The following is a 23,635-nucleotide window of genomic DNA, read 5'->3' on the forward strand; positions in this document are numbered from 1 at the left end:
CCTTTCCACAGCTGAGGCTTCCTTAATTCAGGGTCACAGAAAATCAACATCAGCAGCACTTAGACTTATATACCACTTCACAGTGTTTTACAGCCCTCTTTTAAGCAGTTTATAGAGTTGGCCTCTTGCCCCCAACAATCTGGGTTCTCATTTTACGCATCTTAGAAGGATGCAAGGCTGAGTCAACCTGCTGGCAGCTGTTGATCAGCAGAAGTAGCCTGCAGCACTGCAATCTAACCACTGTTCCACCACAGCCTTTTTATGACTTGTGGACTTCAACTCCCAGAATTCCTGAACCAGCTATGGAGTTAAATTCTGGGAGTCAAAGTTCACAAGTTCATAAAAGATCCAACCCTATTTTAGTTGACAGGAGACTAGAATTCTCCTAGTCCAGTACTTTAACCACTACCCCATCATCTTGAGCTGAGATGGAAGGTCTTCTGCAACAGCCAAAGTGCAATATATGGCTTACAAACAATAGAATCTTTCTCCAACAGTGACCACAATATGATAAACTTCAATCTCAATGTAAGCCACACTAAGATCCACCCAAATGTGACACAGAAATTTAACTTCAAAAAAGCGAACTATGAACTCATTGATGCCCATCTCTCAACATTAAACTGGCAAACTTTATTCTCTAACTGCAACTCTGCAGATGACCTCTACAACACATTCTTGCTCGAGATGACAATAATCATCAGACTTTATGTGCCATTAACAATTACCTCAATCAAGAAAAATAACCTTCCCATACAAAAAACCCCACCTCTGGCGCAAAAACAAAAAAGGACACGTAGCAAACTTCAAAAGTCATTATAAAAGCATATGCAACCAAATAAAAGCAGAATGTCTCCACTATCACAGCATACAAGAGGAAAACCTCCTACACTCCAAATCCAATCGAGCCTTCTACAACTTTGTCAACAACAAACTCAAGGACTCTAGACCTATCCCACCTCTCAGAGGACCCAACAACAAAGAATACCATGACAATTCATCCAAACAAACCTCCTCAACTCATTTTTTGGATCTGTCTTTGTTAACAGTAACGGTTCATCACCCAATTTCATCAATCGCACTACAAACTCTCTGAATGACCTAACCCTTATAGACTTTACTGAAGACCGAGTTGAAAAAGTATTACGCGACCTTAAAACCTCTCTATCAGTCAGACCTGATGGTCTATGTGCATACTTCCTAAGAAAGCTCTCTTCTGCTATAGCAGAACTACTGAGCATAATCTTCAAAAAATCCTTCAGAACCAGCACACTTCCTAAACTATGGTCAAAAGCTATGGTCATCCCCATCTTCAAAAAAGGTGAGCCCTATCTTGTCAATAAGTACAGACCAATATCACTATGCTGTGTCCCATGTAAAGTCATGGAATCAATTATAAATCAATTACTCTCCACCTAGAAACTAATAATCTACTCTCTAACAAACAATTTGGATTCAGGAAAAAACTATCCTGCAACCTGCAGCTGCTCCACTGCAAAAACATATGGACAACTCAACTTGATCAAGGAAAATATATATATGCAATTTATATTGACTTCTGAAAAGCCTTCGATTCAGTGGTCCATGAGAAACTACTTTTAAAACTCAAAGCCTATGGCATCACAGTCTCCCTACACAGATGGGTTACAGCATTCCTGTCAAACAGACAAGAAGTGAAGTATCATATCTACCCCTATCCCTGTGAAAAGCAGTGTCCCCCAAGGTAGTGTACTGGGACCAACACTCTTCATCCTCTACCTCAATGACCTTTGCGATCACATCTCTAGCAACTGCGTTCTCTTCGCTGACAATGTAAAACTCTTCAACACCACAGCTATTCTTCAAAAAGGCCTAGACTCTGTCTCTGATTGGTCTAACACCTGGCAGCTCCAAATCTCAACCAGCAAATGCTCTGTCCTCCACATCGGTAAAATGAATCAGAACTTCAAATATAAACTAAATAAACAAAATCTTGCAGATAACCTCCACTCAGTAAAAGACCTCGGAATACTAATATCAAATGACCTAAGTGCCAAAGCCCACTGCAACAACATCATCAAAAAGGTTTAAGTGTAGTCAACCTAATCATACGCAGGTTTTGCTCCGGCAATCTCACACTAATTACCAGAGGCTACAAAACTTTCACTAGACCCATCCTTGAATATAGCTCATCTGTTTGGAACCCATACCACATATCAGACATTGACACCATTGAAAATGTCCAAAAATACTTCACCAGAAGAGCCCTTAACTCCTCCACTCAAAACAGAATACCCTATGAATCAAGACTTACAATCCTGGATCTTGAAACCTTAGAACTATGACGTCTGAAACACGATCTAAGTATTGCCCAAAAGATTATGTGCTGCAACACCCTGCCTGTCAATGATTACTTCAGCTTCAACTGCACAACACAAGAGCACACAACGGGTGGCAAACTTGAATGTAAAAAATAAGACTTTAGCAATCGAGTTGTCAAAGCATGGAACTCACTACCGGACTCTATAGTATTATCCCCTAACCCCCAACACTTTACCCTTAGACTATCTAGGGTCGACCTCACCAGGTTCCTAAGAGGTCAGTAAGGGGTGTACATAAGTGGACCAGAGTGCCTACCATTCCCTGTCCTATAGTCTCTCCTATATCTTTTCTTCTACCTCTTCTATCCATTATATCTCTTCTATCTCTTCTATCTTTTCTGCTATTCTCTCTAGTTATATTTACTCCTATATTTTCTCTTTTATACTCTCTTTGATATATTCTAGTATATATCCTCTATAATCTTCATTATGTATTATTATGTATTGGACAAATAAGATAGATAGATAGATAGATAGATAGATAGATAGATAGATAGATAGATAGATAGATATAGATAAATAAATAAAAACATTCAACACAAAGTGAAACACAATCAGGACCTTGGAGAGCTCACCTAAGAAGTTACAAATGGGTTGAGGCTTTTTGTTTTTATTTATTTCATTTTATTTATTTGTTTATTTGTCAAACATGTATAAGATAGTAGTTTGTATCAACATAACATAAGTAAAAAGTAATGATAAAAGCGGACAGTAGGACAGGGACGGCAGGCACAATGGTGCGCTTATGCATGCGCCTTAGAGACCTCTTAGAAATGGGGAGAGGTGGTGCCTTTCAGGCATCAATCACTCTGTTGCTGAAGTTGTATTTTCTGCAGTCGCGTTTAGAGCGGTTGACATTTAGTTTGAATCTTTCATTTAAATTGAATTAAATTTAAATAGAAATTTAAAATGGATCTTTCATTTAAATTCATTTAAATTTAAATCTTTCATTTAAATTTCATTTAAATTGTGTCCCATTCTTGGAAATTACTTGCACAAACCCCTGTAGCAAAGGCTTTTCAGAGGTGGTTTACCTTTGCCTCCAATTTTTTTTAAAACAAAAATCAGGTTTGTTAGATTGTTTAGGGAAAAATATATCCACAAAACAACTTTAAGACAGAGTGAGTAGTAACAGCAATGGACTGTTCAGACAAATAAACCAGTACAGAATACAGTGGTACCTCGTGATACGAACCCCTCGTCATACGAACTTTTCGAGATACGAACCCAGGGTTTGGAAATTTTTTGCCTCTTCTTACAAACTTTTTTCACCTTACAAACCTGCCACAGCCGCTGGGATGCCCCGCCTCCAGACTTTCATTCCAAGTTTTTGCGATCCTGGGATCCCCCGAGGCTCCCCTCCATGGGAAACCCCATCTCCTGACTTCCGCAAAAACGCGATGCTGTAGGGAAATCCCAGGAGGGGAATCTCAGGATCGCAAAAACGGGCAGAGTTGGGGGGACAAAAACAGGAAGAAAAGACTCATGGAGCTCAAGGGAGGAGAAAGGTGTGGGGGAGATTAGGAGAGTGGGGTGGGAAAAAACGGGAAGAAAAGACTCATGGAGCTCAAGAGAGGAGAAAGGTGGGAAAATGAGCAGGACAGGGTGGGCAAAAATGGGAGGGACTCATGGAGCTCAAGAGAGGAGAAAGGTGTGGGGAAAATGAGCAGGACAGGGTGGGTAAAAACAGGAGGGACTCATGGAGCTCAAGAGGAGAAAGGTGTGGGGAAAATGAGGACAGGGTGGGTAAAAATGGGAGGGACCCATGGAGCTCAAGAGGAGAAAGGTGTGGGGAAAATGAGCAGGACAGGGTGGGTAAAAATGGGAGGGACCCATGGAGCTCAAGAGGAGAAAGGTGTGGGGAAAATGAGCAGGACAGGGTGGGTAAAATCGGGAGGGACCCATGGAGCTCAAGAAGAGAAAGGTGTGGGGAAAATGAGCAGAACGGGGTGGGCAAAAGCGGGAGGGACCCAAGGAGCTTAAGAGGAGAAAGGTGCAGGGAAAATGAGCAAAACGGGGTGGGCGAAAATGGGAGGGACCCATGGAGCTCAAGAGGAGAAAGGTGTGGGGAAAATGAGCAGAACTGGGTGGGCAAAAACGGGAGGGACTCATGGAGCTCAAGAGGAGAAAGGTGTGGGGAAAATGAGCAGAACGGGGTGGGCAAAAACAGGACAGAAAGACCCATGGAGCTCAAGACAGGCTCTTTTCGCCTTGCTTCGTTGGGACTGCCACCTCTTGCCACCTCTCGCTGTCCCTCCCCCCACTCCGTTCGCCTCAGCTTCGTCTGCCCACAGCTTTTTTTTTTTAAAAAAAAGCCTTAATGTTTTGGATTTTCCTAATGGGCTTGCACGCATTATTGGCCTTTCCATTGATTCCTATGGGAAACATTGTTTCATCTTACAAACTTTTCACCTTACGAACCTCCTCCCAGAACCAATTAAGTTCGTAAGATGAGGTATTACTGTATACAGATGCAAAATAGAATAATCTTTTACACTTCTAATCACAAATACAATCTCAATATCAAACACAAACCAGTTAACATCCGCACACAGCTCTAGACACACGGTAACTATCAGAAAATACTCCCCCCCAAACAGGAACTCCGTTAGCTCCCTCTTATGGCCAACAGGCACACTTCTCTTAAAGATATATCATGTAAACATACATTCATAGTTTATATGTATTGTAACCCAACATAGTAGCATACATGGTACTGACAAGGTTGTATTAACAAAGGGATAGAATCAAGATCGTGTGAAGTATTAATTAATACTGCCTCAGTAATAAAGCCTCAGTAAGGCTGCACTTGAAATACAGCATCCAGTTTTGGTCCTCATATTACAAAACAGACGTTGAGACTCTGGAAAGAGTGCAGGAAAGAACAACAAAGATGATTAGGGGGCCAGAGGCTAAAACATGGGAAGGAACTGGATATGTCTAATCTGGTGAAAAGAAGGACTCAGGGTGATCTGATAGCAGTGTTTCAGTATTTCAGGAGCTGCCACAAAGAAGAGGGGGTCAACATATTTTTCAAAGCACCAGAAGGCAGGACAAGAAGCAATGGATGGAAACTAATCAAGGAGGGAAGCAACCTACAACCAAGGAGAAATGAGAACAAGCAACCAGTGCCTTCAGAAGTTGAGGATGCTCCATCCCTGGAGGCTTTTAAGAAGAGACTGGACAGCCGTTTGTCTGGTATAGGGTCCCCTACTTTATCAGAGGGATGAACTAGAAGATCTCCACGGTCCCTTCCAACTCTGTTATTCTATGTTCTACATTCATTGGTAACTGTCAGACACATGAAACCAAGACCAGGACAGAGATCAAAAGCATTGCAACTTTATTCCATGCAACCTGTTGACAAGAATGTGACCTGCGAAGGATCAAGGCAAGGCCATTGTTATTTTGAGGAGTCGCAGCACTTTCCTAGTCATGTGATCAAAATTTGGGCACTTGGCAACTGACTTGTATCTATGATGGTTGAAGGGTCCCACGGTCATGTGATCACATTTTGCAACCTTCTGACAAGAAAAGGTCAATGGGGAAACCAGATTAACTTAGTAGTTGTGGCAGGAAAGATGGTTGGGCACAAAACTCACTTAACAAATGCCTCACTTAGCAACATAAATTCTGGGCTCCATTAGGTTGCCATCTGAGTCGGCCACGAATGATTGAGAGCATGTATAGTTCTTTAAGGGTTATTAATGTATTTTTTTATACTTCCTTTTAATTGTTATTATTTTTGTAGTGGTATTCTCTTTTACTTGTTGTCATCATTGTAAGCCGCCCAGAGTCCAATTGGAGTTGGCCATCATATAAATGTCACAAATAAATAAATAAATAAATTGTGGTCTTAAGTCATAACGTCTACCCAAATTCGCTTCGGATTGTTGCCGAGTGCATCTCTAACTGTGGTTTTGCGTCTTATAAAATACAAAGGGTTTGCAGTTAATCCCGTTTCCCGATGGTCATACCCGCCATATGAAGTTATTCCTTGTCATTTGTACTCCGCTTAATTAGAACTCCAGCCACCGCTCATTGGGAGAAGGAAATTAATGGATCAGGCTGTCATGACACCGTCGATCGTGAGAGCCGGCCAGCAAGGCAAACTCTCACCATCCATTAGTAGAGATCAGGACAGAGAGCTTTAATTGGGCAAAAAACAGCCTGGTCGTGGCAGAAGGTGAGATGCCGGCTGACAAGGGTCACCCCAAACACTTGATAATGGGCAAACTAGCGCAAATCAGAACCACAATGAAGGAGAATTAAAGTTGAAAAAGATTGATTTTGCTTGGGAAACTGAGTCCAGGTGAAATAACCTCTCTCTCTCTCTTAAAGACACATAAAGAAACTCATCAGAGGCTTTTAAATTCATTTCCACTGATTAAACTGAATCACACCTAAGATGAACAAACTATTGGGATTTTTATGTTGAAACAACACATTTCATCTGCATAAAACAATTCAGGTGAGATCTACGTACATGTGGTCCTCGATTTATGACACCAAATGAATCCTAGGCAAAATTGAATTTTATGACTTTTCTTGTCACAGCTGTTCAGTGAATCACTGCAGTTGTGAAGTTAATGACATGCAGGGTGGATAAAAATCAATGGTTTTTAAAAAATAAAATAAAACAGATTTTTACAATGTAAATAGGATTTGGTTGTATTATTTTTTTATCAAATTTATTTTATTAAAATGCTTTTGGAATAAAAATCTATCCAAAGAGAGTTTTCTATTTAAGTTACATTAATAATTTAGTTTATTCAGCACAAAACTGAGCGTAATTATATTGCATGAGGCTGCATATTCTGCAATATTGGGACTGTCAGTGAGTCAATAGCGGGTCAGAGGAGGAGCCACTGCAGGACAGTTGCTCCTTGAAAATTAGGATTTACATTGAGTTGCTTTCGAGCTGCAGGAACTGGGCCTGGCTAGTGTAGTGAAGAGAAGGACAAGGGGAGACAATACTTGAGGGGCTGCCACGGAGAGGAAGAAGGGGGTCAACCTATTTTCCAAAGCATCTGAAGGCCAGACAAGGAGTCATGGATAGACACTGAACAAGGAGAGTTTCAACCTGGAAATAAGGAGGAATTTCCTGACAGGGAGAACAATCAATCGATGGAACAGAAGTTGCCTTCAGACGTGGGAGCTTCATCCCTGGAAGCTTTTCAGAAAGAGATTGGACTGCCATTTGTCAGAAATCGTGTAAGGTCTCCTGTTTGACTAGGGGGTTGGACTAGATCAGTGATTCTCAACCTTTCTAATGCCGCGACCCCTTAATACAGTTCTTCATCTTGTGGTGACCCTCAACTATAAGTTTAGCGCCAATTCTTCCAACAGATCTTTAAGCTGATTGGCAAGAGGTCCGAGGGACACCGCCCTGTAAACGCCTGATTGGTTGGATTGTAAAAATATGTTCTGAGATGCCAGAATAGAAGCTTTAGTTGCTAACAACTTTGGAAATTTGTCTTTTCCTATGGTCTTAGGTGAAATGGTCGTTCGACCCCCAAAGGGGTCCTGACCCCAAGGTTGAGAACCACTGGACTAGATAATAATAATCTAATCTAATGTAAATCTAGCCCTTTTACTCGTGATTTAAATCGTGATTTAAATCGTGATTTAAATTGATTTTATTTAAATCAAATCAACCCTGGAATATGGTTGTTAAGTGAATGTGGCTTCCCTCTTGATTTCGCTTGCCAGAAGGTCTCAAATGGAGACCCCACAACCAGAGGACGCTGCAAGTGCCATAAATGTGAATCAGTGGCCCAGTGTCTGTATTTTCATCACATGATCATGGGGATGTGGCAGTGGTCATAAGTTTGAAAAACAGTCATAAGTCTCTTTCTTCAGTGGGGTTGTAACTTCAAAAGACACTAAATGAAATGTTGTAGGTCGAGGGCTAACTATTGAGTCTGATCAGGGTAAATTGTAGACGTGAAACATGAGAATAGAATAGAATACAAAATATAATAGAATTAGAATAACAAGAATAGAATAGAATGATAGAATTAGAGTAAGAATAGAATAGAATAGAACAGAATAGAATAGAACAGAATAGAATATTTTTATTGGCCAAGAGTGATTGGACACACAAGGAATTTGTAATTGATGCATATGTTCTCAATGTACCTAAAAGAAAAGAATCACAAGGTACAACACTTAATGATAGTCTGGGTACAAATGATACAAAAGAGCCGAGGTGGCACAGTGGGTAGAATGCAGTACTGCAGGCTACAGAAGCTGACTGCTAGATCTGTAGGTCAGCGGTTCAAATCTCATCACTGGCTCAAGTTTGACTCAGCCTTCCATCCGAGGTGGTTAAAATGAAGACCCGGATTGTGGGGGCAATAGGCTGGCTCTGTTAAAAAAAGTGCTATTGCTAACATGTTGTAGGCCGCCCTGACTCTAAGGAGAAGGGCGGCATAAAAAAAATCAAATGAATGAATGAATGAATGATAGGTAGGTAGGTAGGTAGGTAGGTAGGTAGGTAGGTAGATAGATAGATAGATAGATAGATAGATAGATAGATAGATAGATAAATAAAATACTGTTTATTTTACCCTTTTCGTTTAATCTGCCTTTTATATTTCACTTTTACCTATGGTTTCACTTTGCAATGTTTTTAATATTTTATTCTGTACATTTTGATATGGCCTCAGCAACACTAAAGAAAGAGAACTAAATAAAGAAATGGAAAGATATCATGGCCACCATGATGCAAAACAGGAGGTTCAAACTTCTTCAGACTAGGGTGGGGAATGACAATGCTCATATCATCACATCCACAAATGTCCTTCAAAGCTTACCACAGAGCCATCTTTGCACATCGTGTCCACAGAAGTCTGAAATTCCCCAATGAAATCATGCCCTCCATCGTTGTCGTAGTCATAACACACAATCTGGCAGAAGAAGCAGAGGAACAATCAGGATTTTCATCCACTTTACTGATGTCCCCAAAAAATGACCCCTCCAAATTTAAAAATTTTGTCCTATTTATGAAAGAGAAGAAACCCATGAAGATGCTCATTATGGCCAGAGGTAGACCAACTACTACATTTCCCCAAATATAAGACTGGGTCTTAGGTTCACTTTTGCTCCAAAATTAGGTCTTATTTTCCAATTAGGTCTTATTTTTGAGGAAATACAGTACTAAAAACATCCATCTGGCTGACAACCTTAACTGGGCTTATTTTTAAAGTAGGGCTTATATTACGAGCATCCTGAACAATCCTGCTAGGATTTATTTTCCAGTTGGGTCTTATTTTCAGGAAAACACAGTATTACCAGGTACCCAAATGTGCTTTTTCAAGTCACCCATGATTTGATAATCTCTATACCGAGATACCCAATTAACACTCAGATGTTCTCTAGAACAAGTCAATGGATTAATTTCCATGAATGTCTCATGAAATCATCTTTTCTGTATCAACATATTGGAGTCCAATCCATTCTATGTATTCTTTTTTTTGTTCTATAAATCATAGTTTAAGATGCATTGACAGTCTTCACATAAGAGGCATTAAGATGCTCTCTCACTGCCTAGACCCGTGATGGCGAACCTATGGCACCTGTGCCACAAGTGGCAAGTGGAGCCATATTGGAGGGCATGCAAGCTGTTGCCCAATGTCAGCTCCAATGCTCATGAGTGCACTAGCCAGCTGGCCTTTGGCCTTGGAGAAGGCCATTTCACCCTTTGGAGCCTCTAGAGCCTTCAAGGAAGGTTCCCTGAAGTGCCAGAGTACAAAAAACAGCCCAACAGGCAAACAAGAAGTTCAGAGAACAATTTCTGGTTTGCCCTCTGTGCTGTTTTTCACACTCCAGAGCCTTCAGGAAAGGTTCCTGAAGCCCCAGAGTATGAAAAGCAGCACAGTGGGCAAACCGGAAATCCATTTTCCCAACTTGCCCATTTTTTCACTGTCCCAGGCTTCAGTGAGACCTTGCACATGCATGGGGATGGGGGGAATTATGCCCATGCACCATGGAAGCGCAGGGGGTGTGCATGTGTGTGGAGGGAAGGGGTGTGGCCATGTGTGCATGCATCCAAGACACACACACACTCTTTTGGCAAACGGACCAAAAAAGGTTCATGGCCACTGGTGTTCGACCTTGGTAACTTTAAGGCCTGTGGATTTCAACACCCAGAATTCCCCAGCCAGCAGGAATGGCGGCTACAAAGCCTGGGAGTTGAAATTAAACAGAAAAGAGCACACCACGTTGGGGTAGAATATCCTAACAGAAATGTTCCCTCTCAGCCACAGTGGCTGAAATAATGGATCTGAAATGGAGGAAGGTGAACAGGACAATACCTTGATCTGCTTTTCTGTATCTCCATCGCATAGAGATATCAAAGGCACCGTGAATGGCTTCCATACAGGGTCCAGCGTGTATTTAATTACCTGCAATGGAAAGAAAAAGCCGGCAAGAAAAACTTCAGACAATATTTATTTATATCACTTTATTAATTTTACGAATAACCCACAACAACAACCCTGTTAGATAGGTTGGGCTGAGATACCGAGCTGACTTTAGAGCTAAGGCAAGACTTGAACTCATAGTCTTCTTTCTAACCAGGTGCCTTAATCCCTGGCAAAACTGACTCTTAATATTATATTAATACAATACTGCAACAGCATCTGGACCAGGGATCTGGGTATCTGCGAGCAGACATGTTTTTAAACACTGTGGTTCTACGGAAACCAGGAATATGAAAGCATCAAGAGCCGCGGTGGTGTAGCGGTTAGAAGACTTCTGCTGTCTTGTGGCTGCCAGCAGTTCAAATCTCACCGGCTCAAGGTTGATTCCACTTTGCATCCTTCTGAGATCGGTAAAATGAGGACCCAGATTTTGAGGGCAACTGGAGAGAGGTGGCATATAAATCCAATTGATAAATAATAAACAAATAATAAATCGGCTGATTCTGTAAACCACTTACAGAGGGCTGTAAAGCACTGAGAAGTGGTATATAAGTCTAAAGACTATTGAAGTTGCCCTCCCACCCTCCCTCCCTCCCACCCACCCACCCACCCATCCATCCATCTATCCATCCATCCATCCATCCATCCATCCATCCATCCATGATGAGCAGTGGCTAGAATGCAGCATTGCAGGCCAACTCTGCCAGCTGCCAGAAGTTTGATTTTCACCGGGTCAAGGCTAACTCAGCTTTCCCTCCTTCTGAGGTGGGTAAAATGAGGACCCAGATTGTTGGGGGCAAGAGGCTGATTCTGTAAAGTGCTGAGAGAAGGCTGTAAAAGCACTGTGAAGTGGTATTAAGGGCTATTGCTATCATTCTTCAACTTTCCTCACTGGATCTCACTCTCTGCAGAGAAGGCTGCTTCCCAGTAAAATATGGACAGGGTTCCGCCTAGCAAGATAGACTGAGAAGAAAAGTTACAAGAATTTCTTTTAACTCTTATGAACCAGGATGGATGTGCATACATGTGTCTGGTTTCCTTAGGGGCTTTCTTTAAAAGAGCCATCTTAAAAACAACATAAGACTGTGCTCCGTGTGCACCAGAGGCTGGGAGATGGAAGGTCCTGGGGATTGCAGGTGTGTAATTTAGGAACACAAGCCCTTTGATTTCCTCCCAGTTTTGTCTCTTTGGATGCAAGTCCTGACTTCTGAATGGTTGCTAACTTCAGCTGGATGTCCCTGGATGGTTCCTTGCAAGAATCCCGCTTTCATACCCACCTTGCTTTCTGGAGCGATGGATACAAGGCTCCTCCTCTGAGTGAGGCACTTGGTGGACTGAGCCAAACCTCCCTCTAAATGTTGCAACCTGGCATCTCGTTCATTCATTCATTCATTCATTCATTCATTATTTCTTTGACTTCTACACCACACACTCCCATGGGACTCAGGACGGCTTACAATATAAAAACACAATATAATACAATAATGGAAGAAGTCAATATTAATATTAAACACATTAAAATAATAACACAATAAAACCCTATAAAAATCCACAGCAATCCAATCAACCAAACATACATACCTATCTAATTAATGCAATTTGGCCGTGACAGATGGTAGTATTCATGGCCCCCAGACCTGCCGGCAAAGCCAGGTCCTCACTGCCTTTCGGAAGACCAGTAAGGTGGGAGCAATACGGGCATTGAGGGGGAGTTGATTCCATATAGCTGGGGCAGCCACAGAGAAGGCCCTCACCCGCGACCCTGACAACCTGCATTTCTTAGTCGACAGGATCACACTCTGAGATCTTATTGGTCTTTGGGAGGTATGTGGCAAGAGGCGGTCCTGGAGATAGTCTGGTCCTGAGCCACATAGGGCTTACAACAACTCAAGTGTTAAATGCTCCTAGTTCGCTCATGTTGGTCATTGGAGTGCCAGTCAAGAAGGGAGTGCGAGGCTCCGCCCACCTGCCTGAATGCCGTCATTTGGGTTCTTTTACCCTTTGCACATGCGCAAAGCATTCTGTGCATGCACAAAGGGTAAAAGAACCCAAGTGGGGTCATCTGGGCAGGTGGACGGAGCCTCATGCTCCCTTTGCAACCGTTTCTCCGATGACCGACAGGCATGAGCGAACCAGGAACATTCTACCCCCGTACTGGACTCTGTGGAATGTCCCCTAATATCTAGAACACACAATTTTTCCTTTTTTCCTTTTGCATCACATTTTATTTGTAAATTAATTTTTTGCGTGCGTGCGTGCATGCGTGCGTACGTGCGTGCATACATGCATACACTGTTTTATTGTCGCTGTTAGCTGCCCCGAGTCTCCGGAGAGGGGCGGCATACAAATCCAACAAATAAATAAATAAATAAATAATAATAGCCACAGCTGATCATAACAAGAATACTCTGAAGGGATCTCCCTTCCCACTGTGAGGCTCTCACAGTTGGCTTATTATGTACTGGTAGTCCTCAACTTACAACTATTTGTTGACCATTTAAAGTTGCAACAGCTCTGGGGGAAAAAGGGTCTTGGGACCACGTTTCACATTTACAACTATTACAGAATCCCTGTGGTCATGTGATCAACATTCGAATGTCCGGCCTTGGAAACTTGACGACTTGTGGACTTCAACTCCCAGAATTCCCAAGCCAGCCATGATGGACATGAGCTTTGCTGGCTGAGGAATTCTGGTAGCAGAAGTCCCCAAGTCTTCAAGTTGCCAAGGTTGGAGACCCCTGACCTAGAGCTCCATAATGGGCAAGGCAAGAGGTTTGGAAGAGACCTTCCCTAGTTCCTTGGGCTCTAAAGGAGATGGGGGAGAGCTGTACTTTCAAACTAGCAAGATTCCCTCTTAAAGTTGCCAAGTTTGGGGACCGCTGGTCCATGGGGAAGCCAGATTCTCTTAACAACGGTGTTACTATGAGGTTTATATGAAAAGTAAGGTTACAAGGCATGTAGCTCTCATGGGGAATGTTCGCAGGGGAATAGGCGTTGATTGCTCTTCTTGTACGATGAGCAGGTACAGCAGTCACGTGGGTTGGTAGCTGTCCAATCCATCGAGGACTGAGCCTAGTCTTTAAAAAGCCTGCTGGATCCGCCCATTCCCCAGATTTCGTGAATCCGTAGAATTAGGCTCAATTGCGGTGGCTCAATAGTGTTCAACTCTCATGATAGGAAAGAAACAAGTTAAAGGAATAACCATAGTTAGAAAGAAATACAGGGAGGGAAGTGACTGCTGTACCCGCTCATCTTACGAGAAGAGGCAGTCAGGTAAGCAATCAACGCCTATTCTCCGTACTGAGAGAGCGGGTCCAGCAGTCACGTGGGACATACCCAATAGATGAGTCCCTAGAGAGGGATTAGTTCGCTATCGTGAGAGATAACAGATTGGAGGACTCTTCTGCCAAAGGCAGCATCCACTGAAGCGTAAGAGTCAATTTTGTAATGCCTTATGAAAGAGTTTGGAGAGGCCCAAGTGACTGCTTTGCAGACTTCTTCCAATGGAGCTTGAGTTGCCCATGCGGCAGATGTGGCTGCACTTCTTGTGGAATGTGCTGTGATATTTCTAGGTATGGTGAGGGAAGCTGACTCACAAGCCTCTGAGATAGTCCCTCAGATCCAACGACCTATTACGGTTGAGGATACCTTGGATCCCATGGATCTGGGATGGTAGGCCACGAATAGAGCTTCAGACCTCCGAATGGGTCTTGTCTGTTGGATGTAGATTCTCAGCACTCCGGTGAGATCTAGGGTGTGCCATCTGACCGCAAGATGATGGTTCTGGGTGGAGCAAAATGAAGGCAACACAATGTCCTGGGATCTATGGAACATGGAACTGACCTTGGGTAGAAAGGTGGGGTCCAAACGCAGGACTACTTTGTCCGAATGGAACTAGCATAGATCCTGCCTAATTGAAAGGGCTGCCAATTCTGAGATGCATTGGGCAGATGTTATCACCACCAGGAATGCTACCTTGTAAGATAGGTACCTGAAGGACGCTGACCTTAGGGGTTCGTATGGTGCCTGAGTAAGGGAATGGAGAACCTGCGGTAAGTCCCAGGATGGGTATCTGTGAACCCTGGAAGGTCTGAGGTTCGAAATACCTCTAAGAAATTCTTGAATTTCTGGAAAGGAGCGGAGTGGTTGTCTGCGAGGCCCTGCTAAGACCGAAGATAGGGCTGCCAGATGGCAACGGATGGTGCTGGATGAAAGGCCTTGCTGGAACCCTTTCATGAGGAAAGCTACTATCCTGTGGATGGGAATACACAGGAGGAATAGATCCTCCTGTGAGCACCTTTGGTGGAATTTGGACCAGATATGGTCGTAAATCCAGTTGGTGGACACTCTTCTGGCTGTCAGGATAATTTCTACAGTGTCCGGGTCGTATCCTCGCAGGTCTAAGTCGTGCCGGATAATAGCCAAGCGGTGAGGTGGAACCATTCCAGATCTGGATGGAGAGAGGCCCCCTGCTGCAACATATCCTCCGAAACGGGGAGTCACCAGGGGTCCTGGACGGACAGACGTTGCAGGTCCACAAACCAGGGCCGGTGTGGCCATTGAGGGGCTATCAGAATCACCTAGGCCTTCTCGAGGATGATCTTGTGGATCACATCTGGAAGAATTGGAGTTGGAGGGAAAGCGTAAAGCAGCCCTCGAGGCCAAGGGATTCTGAGTGCGTTTGTCGCCTCCGCTTCCGAGGATGGGAACCTACAGTAGAATCGAGGGAGTTGAGCATTTGCCTCGGTCGCAAATAGGTCTAGCGATGGGTGACCGAACCTGAGGCAGATTTGCTGAAACAGAGCCGGATGAAGGCTCCACTCTCCTGGGTCTAGAGTCGACCGGGAGAGCCAATCCGCTTGTACATTGAGGACTCCCGATATGTGGTCGGCCTTTAACGACTGAAGATGCCTCACTGCCCAGAGACCCAACTTCAAGGCTTCTCTCATCAGGGCTTTGGACCTGGTGCCCCCTTGTCTGCAAATATGACTCTTTGTAGCTATATTGTCCGTGAGAATCAGAATATGTTGATTAATGTGCGGTTTGAATTGTTTGAGGGCCAAAGACACTGCTCTCAATTCCAGCCAGTTGATAGGTCTGGGCTCCCCAGCCTGATAAGCTGGCATCCGTGATGATGGTGAATTGATCTGGACACCTGAAGGGTGATCCTTTGTCCAGAGCGGGGGAGGTCCACCACGTAAGGGATCTTAAAACTGTGGATGGGACGGTGATGAGGCGTGTTGAATTGCTGTTCCCCGATCTCTGAACAGTAACAGAAGCCATTGGAATCCCTGGCATGAAGACGGGCCCAAGGGATAATGCCAATGTAGGATACCATCTTTCCCAGTAGAGAAGACAGGGTAACGATGGAAGTCCTTCTCTGAGATCGTATTTGGGAAATGAGCTCCTTAATACTGACTTTTCTCTCAGCAGAGAGAAAAACCTGAGAGAGATCCGAATTTATGATGGCCCCCAGGTGTTGAATAGAAGTAGACGGATGGAGCTGACTTTTTTTGAGATTAATGGAGAAACCATGATCCTGTAGGATAGACATGGTAATGTTGAGATCTGAGCAGGTGCCCTCTTTAGAGGCCCCATGAATTAATATGTCATCCAAATAGCATAAAAAATGAATGGGAGAGGTTCGAATGTGAGCCGCCAGGGCTCCTAGGAGCTTGGTAAACACTCGAGGAGCCAAGGAGAGCCCGAAGGGCATGGCCCTATATTGATAGTGCTTGCCCTGGAAGGCAAAGCGTAGAAATTTCCTGTGACCTTTGGCAATGGGAATATGAAGATAGGCTTCCGTGAGATCCAAGGAGACCATAAAGTCCCCAGGATGGATAGCGGCTAAGATGGACGACAAAGAATGCATCTTGAATTTCCTATATTTAATAAACTGGTTCAAATTTTTAAGGTCCAAGATGGCTCTCCATCCTCCAGAAGTCTTAGGGACCATGAAGAGGATGGAATAGAAGCCTAGACCTCTTTGGGAAGATGGAACAGGTTGGATAGCCCTGATAGACAACAAATGTTGAATAGCTTCCTCCATTCGGATACAAGATGGGGAAGACCTGGGGGATGGGCATGAGATAAAACGTTCAGGAGGTATGGAAATAAACTCCAACTGAAGGCCCCATTCCACAATAGCAACAACCCAGGGGTCCTTACAGGAATGGTGCCATCTGGAGGAGAACCAAGCCAGGTGCCCCCTTATGGGAGTGGAATGAAGCTCACCATCTGGGCTTTCTGGAAGCTTTGGTCGAGGAGGAACCACTTTGATAACGGGGTCCTCTACCCCTGGGGTTTCTACCAGCTTGGGAGCGAAAACGAGGAGAATACTGACCTGAGTTTCTTTGGAAAGCGAATCCTTGATCCTGTTGATGATTGGGATGTCGAAAGGGTTGAGTTTTGATGGCCTTCTTGTTGGTGGGCCCCAAAACTTTCTTTTTGTCAGCGGTTTCAGTGAGAAGGGGGTCCAGGAGGTTGCCAAATAGGTGAACGTGCTTCAAAGGACCCATGGCCAGCTGCCATTTTTGTCTCACTCCCGCCTGTCAAGGGCGCAGCCATAGAAGCCTTCTGGCCATTGTTGAGGCCACTACTGACCTGGCTGCAAATCTTGATGATTGCAGGGTAGCATCAGCTACATATTGGGCCGCTGCAAAAACTTTGTTAAAATCCTGTTGTCCTCGTAGATCATCAGGGGGGATGTGCTGCTGGAGCTGTTGAAGCCATAAAAGCATAGCTCTAGAAAAGAAAGATGCTGCTGCTGCACTCTTGATAGCCCAGGTATCCGCGAGGAAACATCTTTTGAGCATTTGCTCTAGGCGTTTGTTTTTGGGTTTTAAAACCTCCTCTGCTTCACCTGGCATAGCAGCCGCAGAGTGTAGAGTCTTAACAGGTTCATCAGGTTTAGGGCAGACAAGAAGATCTTCATAAGAAGGGGAAAGCTTATATAATTTTTGTCCTTGGTTATGGGGTTGAAGCCAAAGGCTGGATGGTCCCACTGCTTGAGCAGAGCATCTTTAAACAATTTGGGCATTGGAATGACCTCTTTGTCTTCCTGTTCCTCCATGAAGTATGGCAGATTTTCCTCAGGAGGATCTGTGGAAGGAGCCGACTGTTTATCTTGCCCGGCTAAGCCTGTAGAAACTCTTGCTTTAAATAGAAGAGATTTGAAGAGTTGGAGTGGAAAGATTGCAGCTTTAATTTGAGATTCCTCATCTTCTGACAGGTGCTGAAACAGGTCATCATTATCCTCTACGTCCACGTCCTCGTTCTCATCCTGGGAAGAATCCAAATCCTCATTAATTGGAACTCTGTAGGATGAAAGAGAACTCACGGGCTGGGGGGCACGTGGAAGGGGACGAGAGTGAGAAGGCACATTAACAGCCGAGAGCTTGGCATCAATGGCTTTAGACAAGGCAGAAAACATAGATTGAAATTCTGGAGGCAGATTAGTAATGGTTGCAGGTAAAGATAGAGATTCCCTGAAGTCCTGGGATGGGTCTGGCTCGGAGGGATCATCCATAATGTCTGGCTCCTCTGGACCTAAGCCCCATAAGTTAGGTTGGGGTCTGTTTAGGTTTGGCTCATCCAGAGAGAGCACAGGGACCCCAGAGGCAGGCAGGTTAGAAGCATCTGGGAGGTCAGGGCTAATGTGCATTTGGGCCTGCACCTTTAAACGTTTAGCTGATTTTTCATGGATTCTCTGCAAGGCTAGGTCCCTTCTCTTCTCAGCCCTGGTTGGTCTAGCCATTGTAGGGGCTCCCGAGGGACAGGAGGAAGTGGCCTGGGGGATATTATCAATTTCATCACCAGTAGGCCTAACCTCTCTGGGACCTTTAGATGTGCCTCTCTTGGGAAACGAAGTCATGGCCTGAACAAATTACAGGGACAAGACTTGAGCCAAAATCTGATGGGAGAAGCTTCTAGGGCAACGTTCCCAAGAGGAAGGTGGCCCTGCTCCTAGGCCCAGGAGCATCTGCAACTCACAGTCAATCTGGTCAGTACCAGAGATCGTGCCAGGGAGTGCAGAAGGGCAAGCCTCGCTAACCTTAATCAAAAAGTAAACCAAGGCACACTGGTTTGGAGGCCTAGCCAGGGAGAAAAGGCCTGAGGGACTCAAAGCTTACTCCAGGGCCAAGTGGTGGACTTACTGGTGCCAAACGGGATGCGTGCGGGCGATCCGCAAAGGCCAACAATTACTGGGTGCTGAGGGCCTTCATGCCAAAATAAACCGCTCTCAGATTTTAAAAATGGAGGAGAGTCTAAAGTTCGGGGGACAATCAAGGGAAGCTTGCTAACACTCCCACACCGCTGGAGGAAAAAGAGCCTTTTTTTTCTTTTTAAATCAATCTTTAGCTTGCCAGTAAACCTCCTGGCCAAGTAGATTTAATAGTAAATACAATCCGGCAGCAGCGCGAGCAGGGCATTTGCAAAAAAACCGCAGGAGCCATGCCACGCTTCGCCCTCAGCGCCAAGCCCAGTAAAGCCGACGTGCAACCAAGGCAAGCTCTAAAATAAAAGGCAATAATGAATTTTACTTATCTGATAGAAAAAGGATGAAGGGAAGGTGTTTTGTGAGAGGAACGAGCCACCACATGTCCTGCTGGATTCCAGGCCTGAGCGAATTCTGGAGAAGGGGTGGATCCAGCAGGCTTTGTAAAGACTAGGCTCAGTCCTCAACGGATTGGACAGCGAGCAATCCACGTGACTGCTGGACCCGCTCTCTCAGTACGGAGAATTTGATATTACAGTGATACCTCGTCTTATGAACTTAATTCATTCCATGACCAGGTTCGTAAGTAGAAACGTTCATAAGACGAAGCAATTTTCCCCATAGGAATCAATGTAAAAGCAAATAATGCATGCAACCCCATCCCAAAAGTCACCCCTTTTGCCTTGCACCACTGAGAATCCCTGCCTCTGGACTTCCGTTGCCAGCCGAAGCGCCCATTCTTGCGTTGCTGGGATTCCCTGAGCCTCCCCTAGCTGGGAAACCCTACCTCCGGACTTCCATTGCCAACCGAAGCACCCACTCTTGCGTTACTGGGATTTTCCTGAGCCTCCCCTCGCTGGGATTCAAAGCAGCGCTGGCAAAAATGAAGGGAATCCCAGCGAGGGGAGGCTCAAGGGAATCCCAGCGCTTCGGCTGGCAACGCAAGTCCAGAGGTGGGGCATTCCAGCAGCAGCGGCTCGGGTTCGTAAGGTGAAAATAGTTCAGAAGAAGAGGCAAAAAAATCTTAAACACCGGGTTCATATCACGAAAAGTTCGTATGAAGAGAGGTTTGTAAGACGAGGTATCACTGTACTATCGTGTAGTGGGAAGCCAGCGGAAGTGAACAAGCAGTGCCAATAGTCAGTAGATCATTGACTGACATTGTGCTGAAGAGAGAGCATCTTCATTCTGTTTCCCTCCAAGTGCGAAGTGCACGCTGTCATATGCTACCTGAATGCTAAAGGCATGAACACTTCTGCGATCAGTGCCCAAGATTTTAACGCGATGGGTGTCCGAGATGCTGACTGAAGCACACAAAATTGACAGAGTCTTGACTATTTCAAGATTGAAAGTGAGGCTTTTCTCAACTGTACAGTGACAGGAGACGAAACTTGGGCTTATCACCAGACTCCAGAGAGCAAACATCAGTGAATGCAGTGGCACCATACCCATTTCTCCTTCAGCCAAAAAATTCAAAACTCAGCAAACAGCGAGAAAAATCTTGGGGCCCCATCGCAGCAGCCTTTATTTCCTTAGCATTCATGGAGCGTATTACAGTGTGCACTTGGCACTTGGAGGGAAACAGAATGAGGACGCTCACCTCTAACCTTCCCCACAACGCCAGTCGATGATCCACTGACCATGGGCACTGCTCATTCTCTTCCGCGGGCTTCCCACTATCCCAACTTCCCCCGCGAACATCCCCCGCTAGAGCTACATGCCTTGTAACCTTCCTTTCCGGATAACCCTCATAATTTAACAGCAGCAATGCTTCACGTGACCACAGTGGCAAGACAGGTCACAGAATGGATGCAAAACGTGCCTAACAACTGTCTTGCTTAGCAACAGAAATCTGGGGCACAATCGCGGCCCTAAGACTTCAGACTCACCACCCACCATAAATGACTTACCTCTGTCCTGTGGACCAGCATCCATTTCCCATCATCCCCTTGTTTATAAAACTCTAAAAATGGATCTGATTTACCGAACAAATCCTGCAAGAGAGAGGAGGATAACAAGCATGAAGAGGACAGTCAAATGATTTTGGTTCTTGAAGCCAAAGCAGATCTTGTCCATAGATCTTTTAGGACATCCCCCCTTGTGGCCCCCCCTGCACAGCTCCTGATATATATTGTGATGGGTGAACCCAAGTTTGTCTTTCCCCGGTGCAATTAATGTTCTTTCTATGAAGCCCATCCCGCCTGCATGTTCAGAAAAGAAAATCAATTTACGATCAAATAGAAATTCTCAAGATTGTTAATGAGAGAATAGCTTGAGTGGCAGTCACTTTACCTACTTCAAGAATAATTAACCAAGTGGGTATGTTGTCCATGGAAGAAATGAGACTGAATGTGGATGAGGTGTGAATGTCCTCTCACTTCAGAAAGGAGAACACACACACCACAGAGAGCGAGAGAGAGAGACAGACAGACAGACAGGAGGCAGGGAGGGAAGGAGGGAGAAAAGAAAGAAAGAGAGAAAGAGAATGAGGGAGAAGGAGGTAAAGAGAGAAAAAGAATGGGGGAAAGAGGGAAAGAGAGAAAGAAAGGAAGGGAGAGGAGGGAGAGACAAAAAAGAGAAAGGCGAAGGAAGGAAGTGAAGGGTGGAGGGAGAAAATTGAAAGAGAAAAAGAGACAAACAGAGATAAAGAGATGGGGGAAGGAGAGGGAGAGAGAGAAAGAGAGGGGAAGGGAGGGAAGGAGAGAGAAACAAAAAGAGGAAGGAAGGAGAGAGAAAGAGAGAGAAAGAACAAGAAAAAAGAGGGGAAGGAGAGAAAGAGAAAAAGGCAGACAGAGAGAGAGATAAAGGAAGGAAGAGAGGGATGGAATGAGAGTGAAAGAGAAAGAGAGAAAGTGAAAAAGAGGGAGGGAGGGAGAAAGAAAGAGAGGGAGAAGGAGAGAAAGAGGGAGATAGAATGAAGGAAACCGTCCTGGAAGGGAAGTGTAAAATATGGGCATTTGTTCTCAATTTCATTGCAAAAGCCTCTCTCTCTGTTTTACATGGATGGATGGATGGATGGAGGGAGGGAGGGAGGGAGGGAGAGATGAATAAAAGGGAGGGAGAGTTGGGATACTACCCCATGCTTGCACTGTCTTGTAAACACCTCTCTATGGTGAGGTCACAATTAACTGACCAGTGAGTCGCCTTTTGATGACCCAAAGGGGGCTGTGCTGTGCCAGCCTGTATAAACGACTGCAGAGCAATGCCCCCCTTTCTCTTCTCTCCCTCTTCCTCCTTCTACCTTCCTGTGCTCCATAGTCCTCGGCTGAGAACACATATGTGGGATGAATGCAACACCATCCTCACAGATAGAAGCATCCAGAAACTAATAATAGGGAATGAAATATAAGCTTTTCTGCCTGCATTCTGCCTGCATGCACAATATGGAAGGAATCAGCTGAATTGTGAGTGAAAGATTGCACTTTTCATCTTTATGAAGGAGTGGCCGTTTATTGCTAAACAAAGGGGGATTGCCAGCCATTGTTCCTTGCCATGCTGTATCTGCTGCATATTAAAGCCAGCCAAACTCTGCTATTAATAATCAATATACAACAGGGAGGGAGGGCAACAGCAATAGCACTTATATACAGTGCTTTCCAGCCCTCTCTAAGCAGTTTACAGAGTCAGCATATTGTCCTTCAAAAAGAATCCTCATTTTATCAACCTCGGAAGGATGGAAGATGGAGTCAACCTTGAGTCAGTCAGAACTGAACTCGTAGCAGTGGACAGAGTCAGCCTGCAACATTGCCTTCTAACCACTGTGCATCATGGATGGATGGATGGATGGATGGATGGATGGATGGATGGATGGATGGGGTGTTTGTATGGATGGATGGATGGATGGATGGATGGGTTGGAGGGAGGGAGGGAGGGAGGGAAGGGAAGGGAGGAAGGAAGGGCAACAGCAATAGCACTTATATACTGCATCCCAGTGTTTTCCAGCCCCCTCTAAGCGGTTTACAGAGTCAGCCTCTTACCCCCAACAATCTGGTCCTCATTTTACCTTGGAAGGATGGAACCTTGAGCCGGTCAGAATTGAACAGCCGAACTGCTGGCAGTCAGCGGAACTAGCAGTACTGCAATCTAACCACAGTCCTTGACTAAAAATGACATTTAAAAATGCTTCCAAGTTAGAGCAGCTTGAGCCAGTAAAGCACTTTCGACTGTTATAAATCCTTCCATTGCTCCCTCCTAAGGTCATATGACTGCAATTTGCAATGGGGTTTTTTTGGCCAGTTTCTGGCATAACTTTGTTATTTGGTCTTTTACTATTTTAATGTGTGCTGGTTTTAATATTTGTAAGCAGGCCAGAATCATCTCTGATGATGGATGGCACATAAAATGAATGAATGAATGAATGAATGAATGAATGAATGAATGAATGAATGAATGAATGAATGAACGAACAAATGCTGCATATTCAGAGCACATATGCTAAATTATGAAAATACATAGTTTCCTTAACAACCATAGTTTCCTTAACAACCTAACAACCTGTTCTGCCGGCGTGTCCCAACCACCCAGAAAGGGTAATTACAGGGTAATTAGTCCAAAAGACACACACCACACGATAGAAAGAAAACCAAAAGTATCAACAGAAAAGCAGAAAAAACTCCCTTTTTAAATGTCAA

At 44.5% G+C, this 23,635-nt stretch overlaps 1 protein-coding gene across 2 annotated transcripts in view; it reads right to left on the minus strand.

The window, feature by feature from the left end:
- The window catches only part of CPNE2 (copine 2), a 267,144-nt gene that overhangs the window by 87,386 nt on the left and 156,123 nt on the right, over positions 1–23,635 (minus strand). The window contains exons 6-8 of one of the 2 annotated variants that reach the window (XM_070760761.1): positions 20,915–20,998; positions 10,679–10,768; positions 9,179–9,271 (exon numbers count right to left, since the gene is read on the minus strand). In XM_070760761.1, the coding sequence (XP_070616862.1) occupies positions 9,179–9,271; positions 10,679–10,768; positions 20,915–20,998 (267 nt within the window). The remainder of the gene's footprint in view (positions 1–9,178; positions 9,272–10,678; positions 10,769–20,914; positions 20,999–23,635) is intronic. The other variant, XM_070760762.1, reaches the window with a different exon arrangement.

The sequence above is a fragment of the Erythrolamprus reginae genome, chromosome 9, assembly GCF_031021105.1.
Source record: "Erythrolamprus reginae isolate rEryReg1 chromosome 9, rEryReg1.hap1, whole genome shotgun sequence".
Taxonomy (NCBI): domain Eukaryota; kingdom Metazoa; phylum Chordata; class Lepidosauria; order Squamata; family Dipsadidae; genus Erythrolamprus; species Erythrolamprus reginae.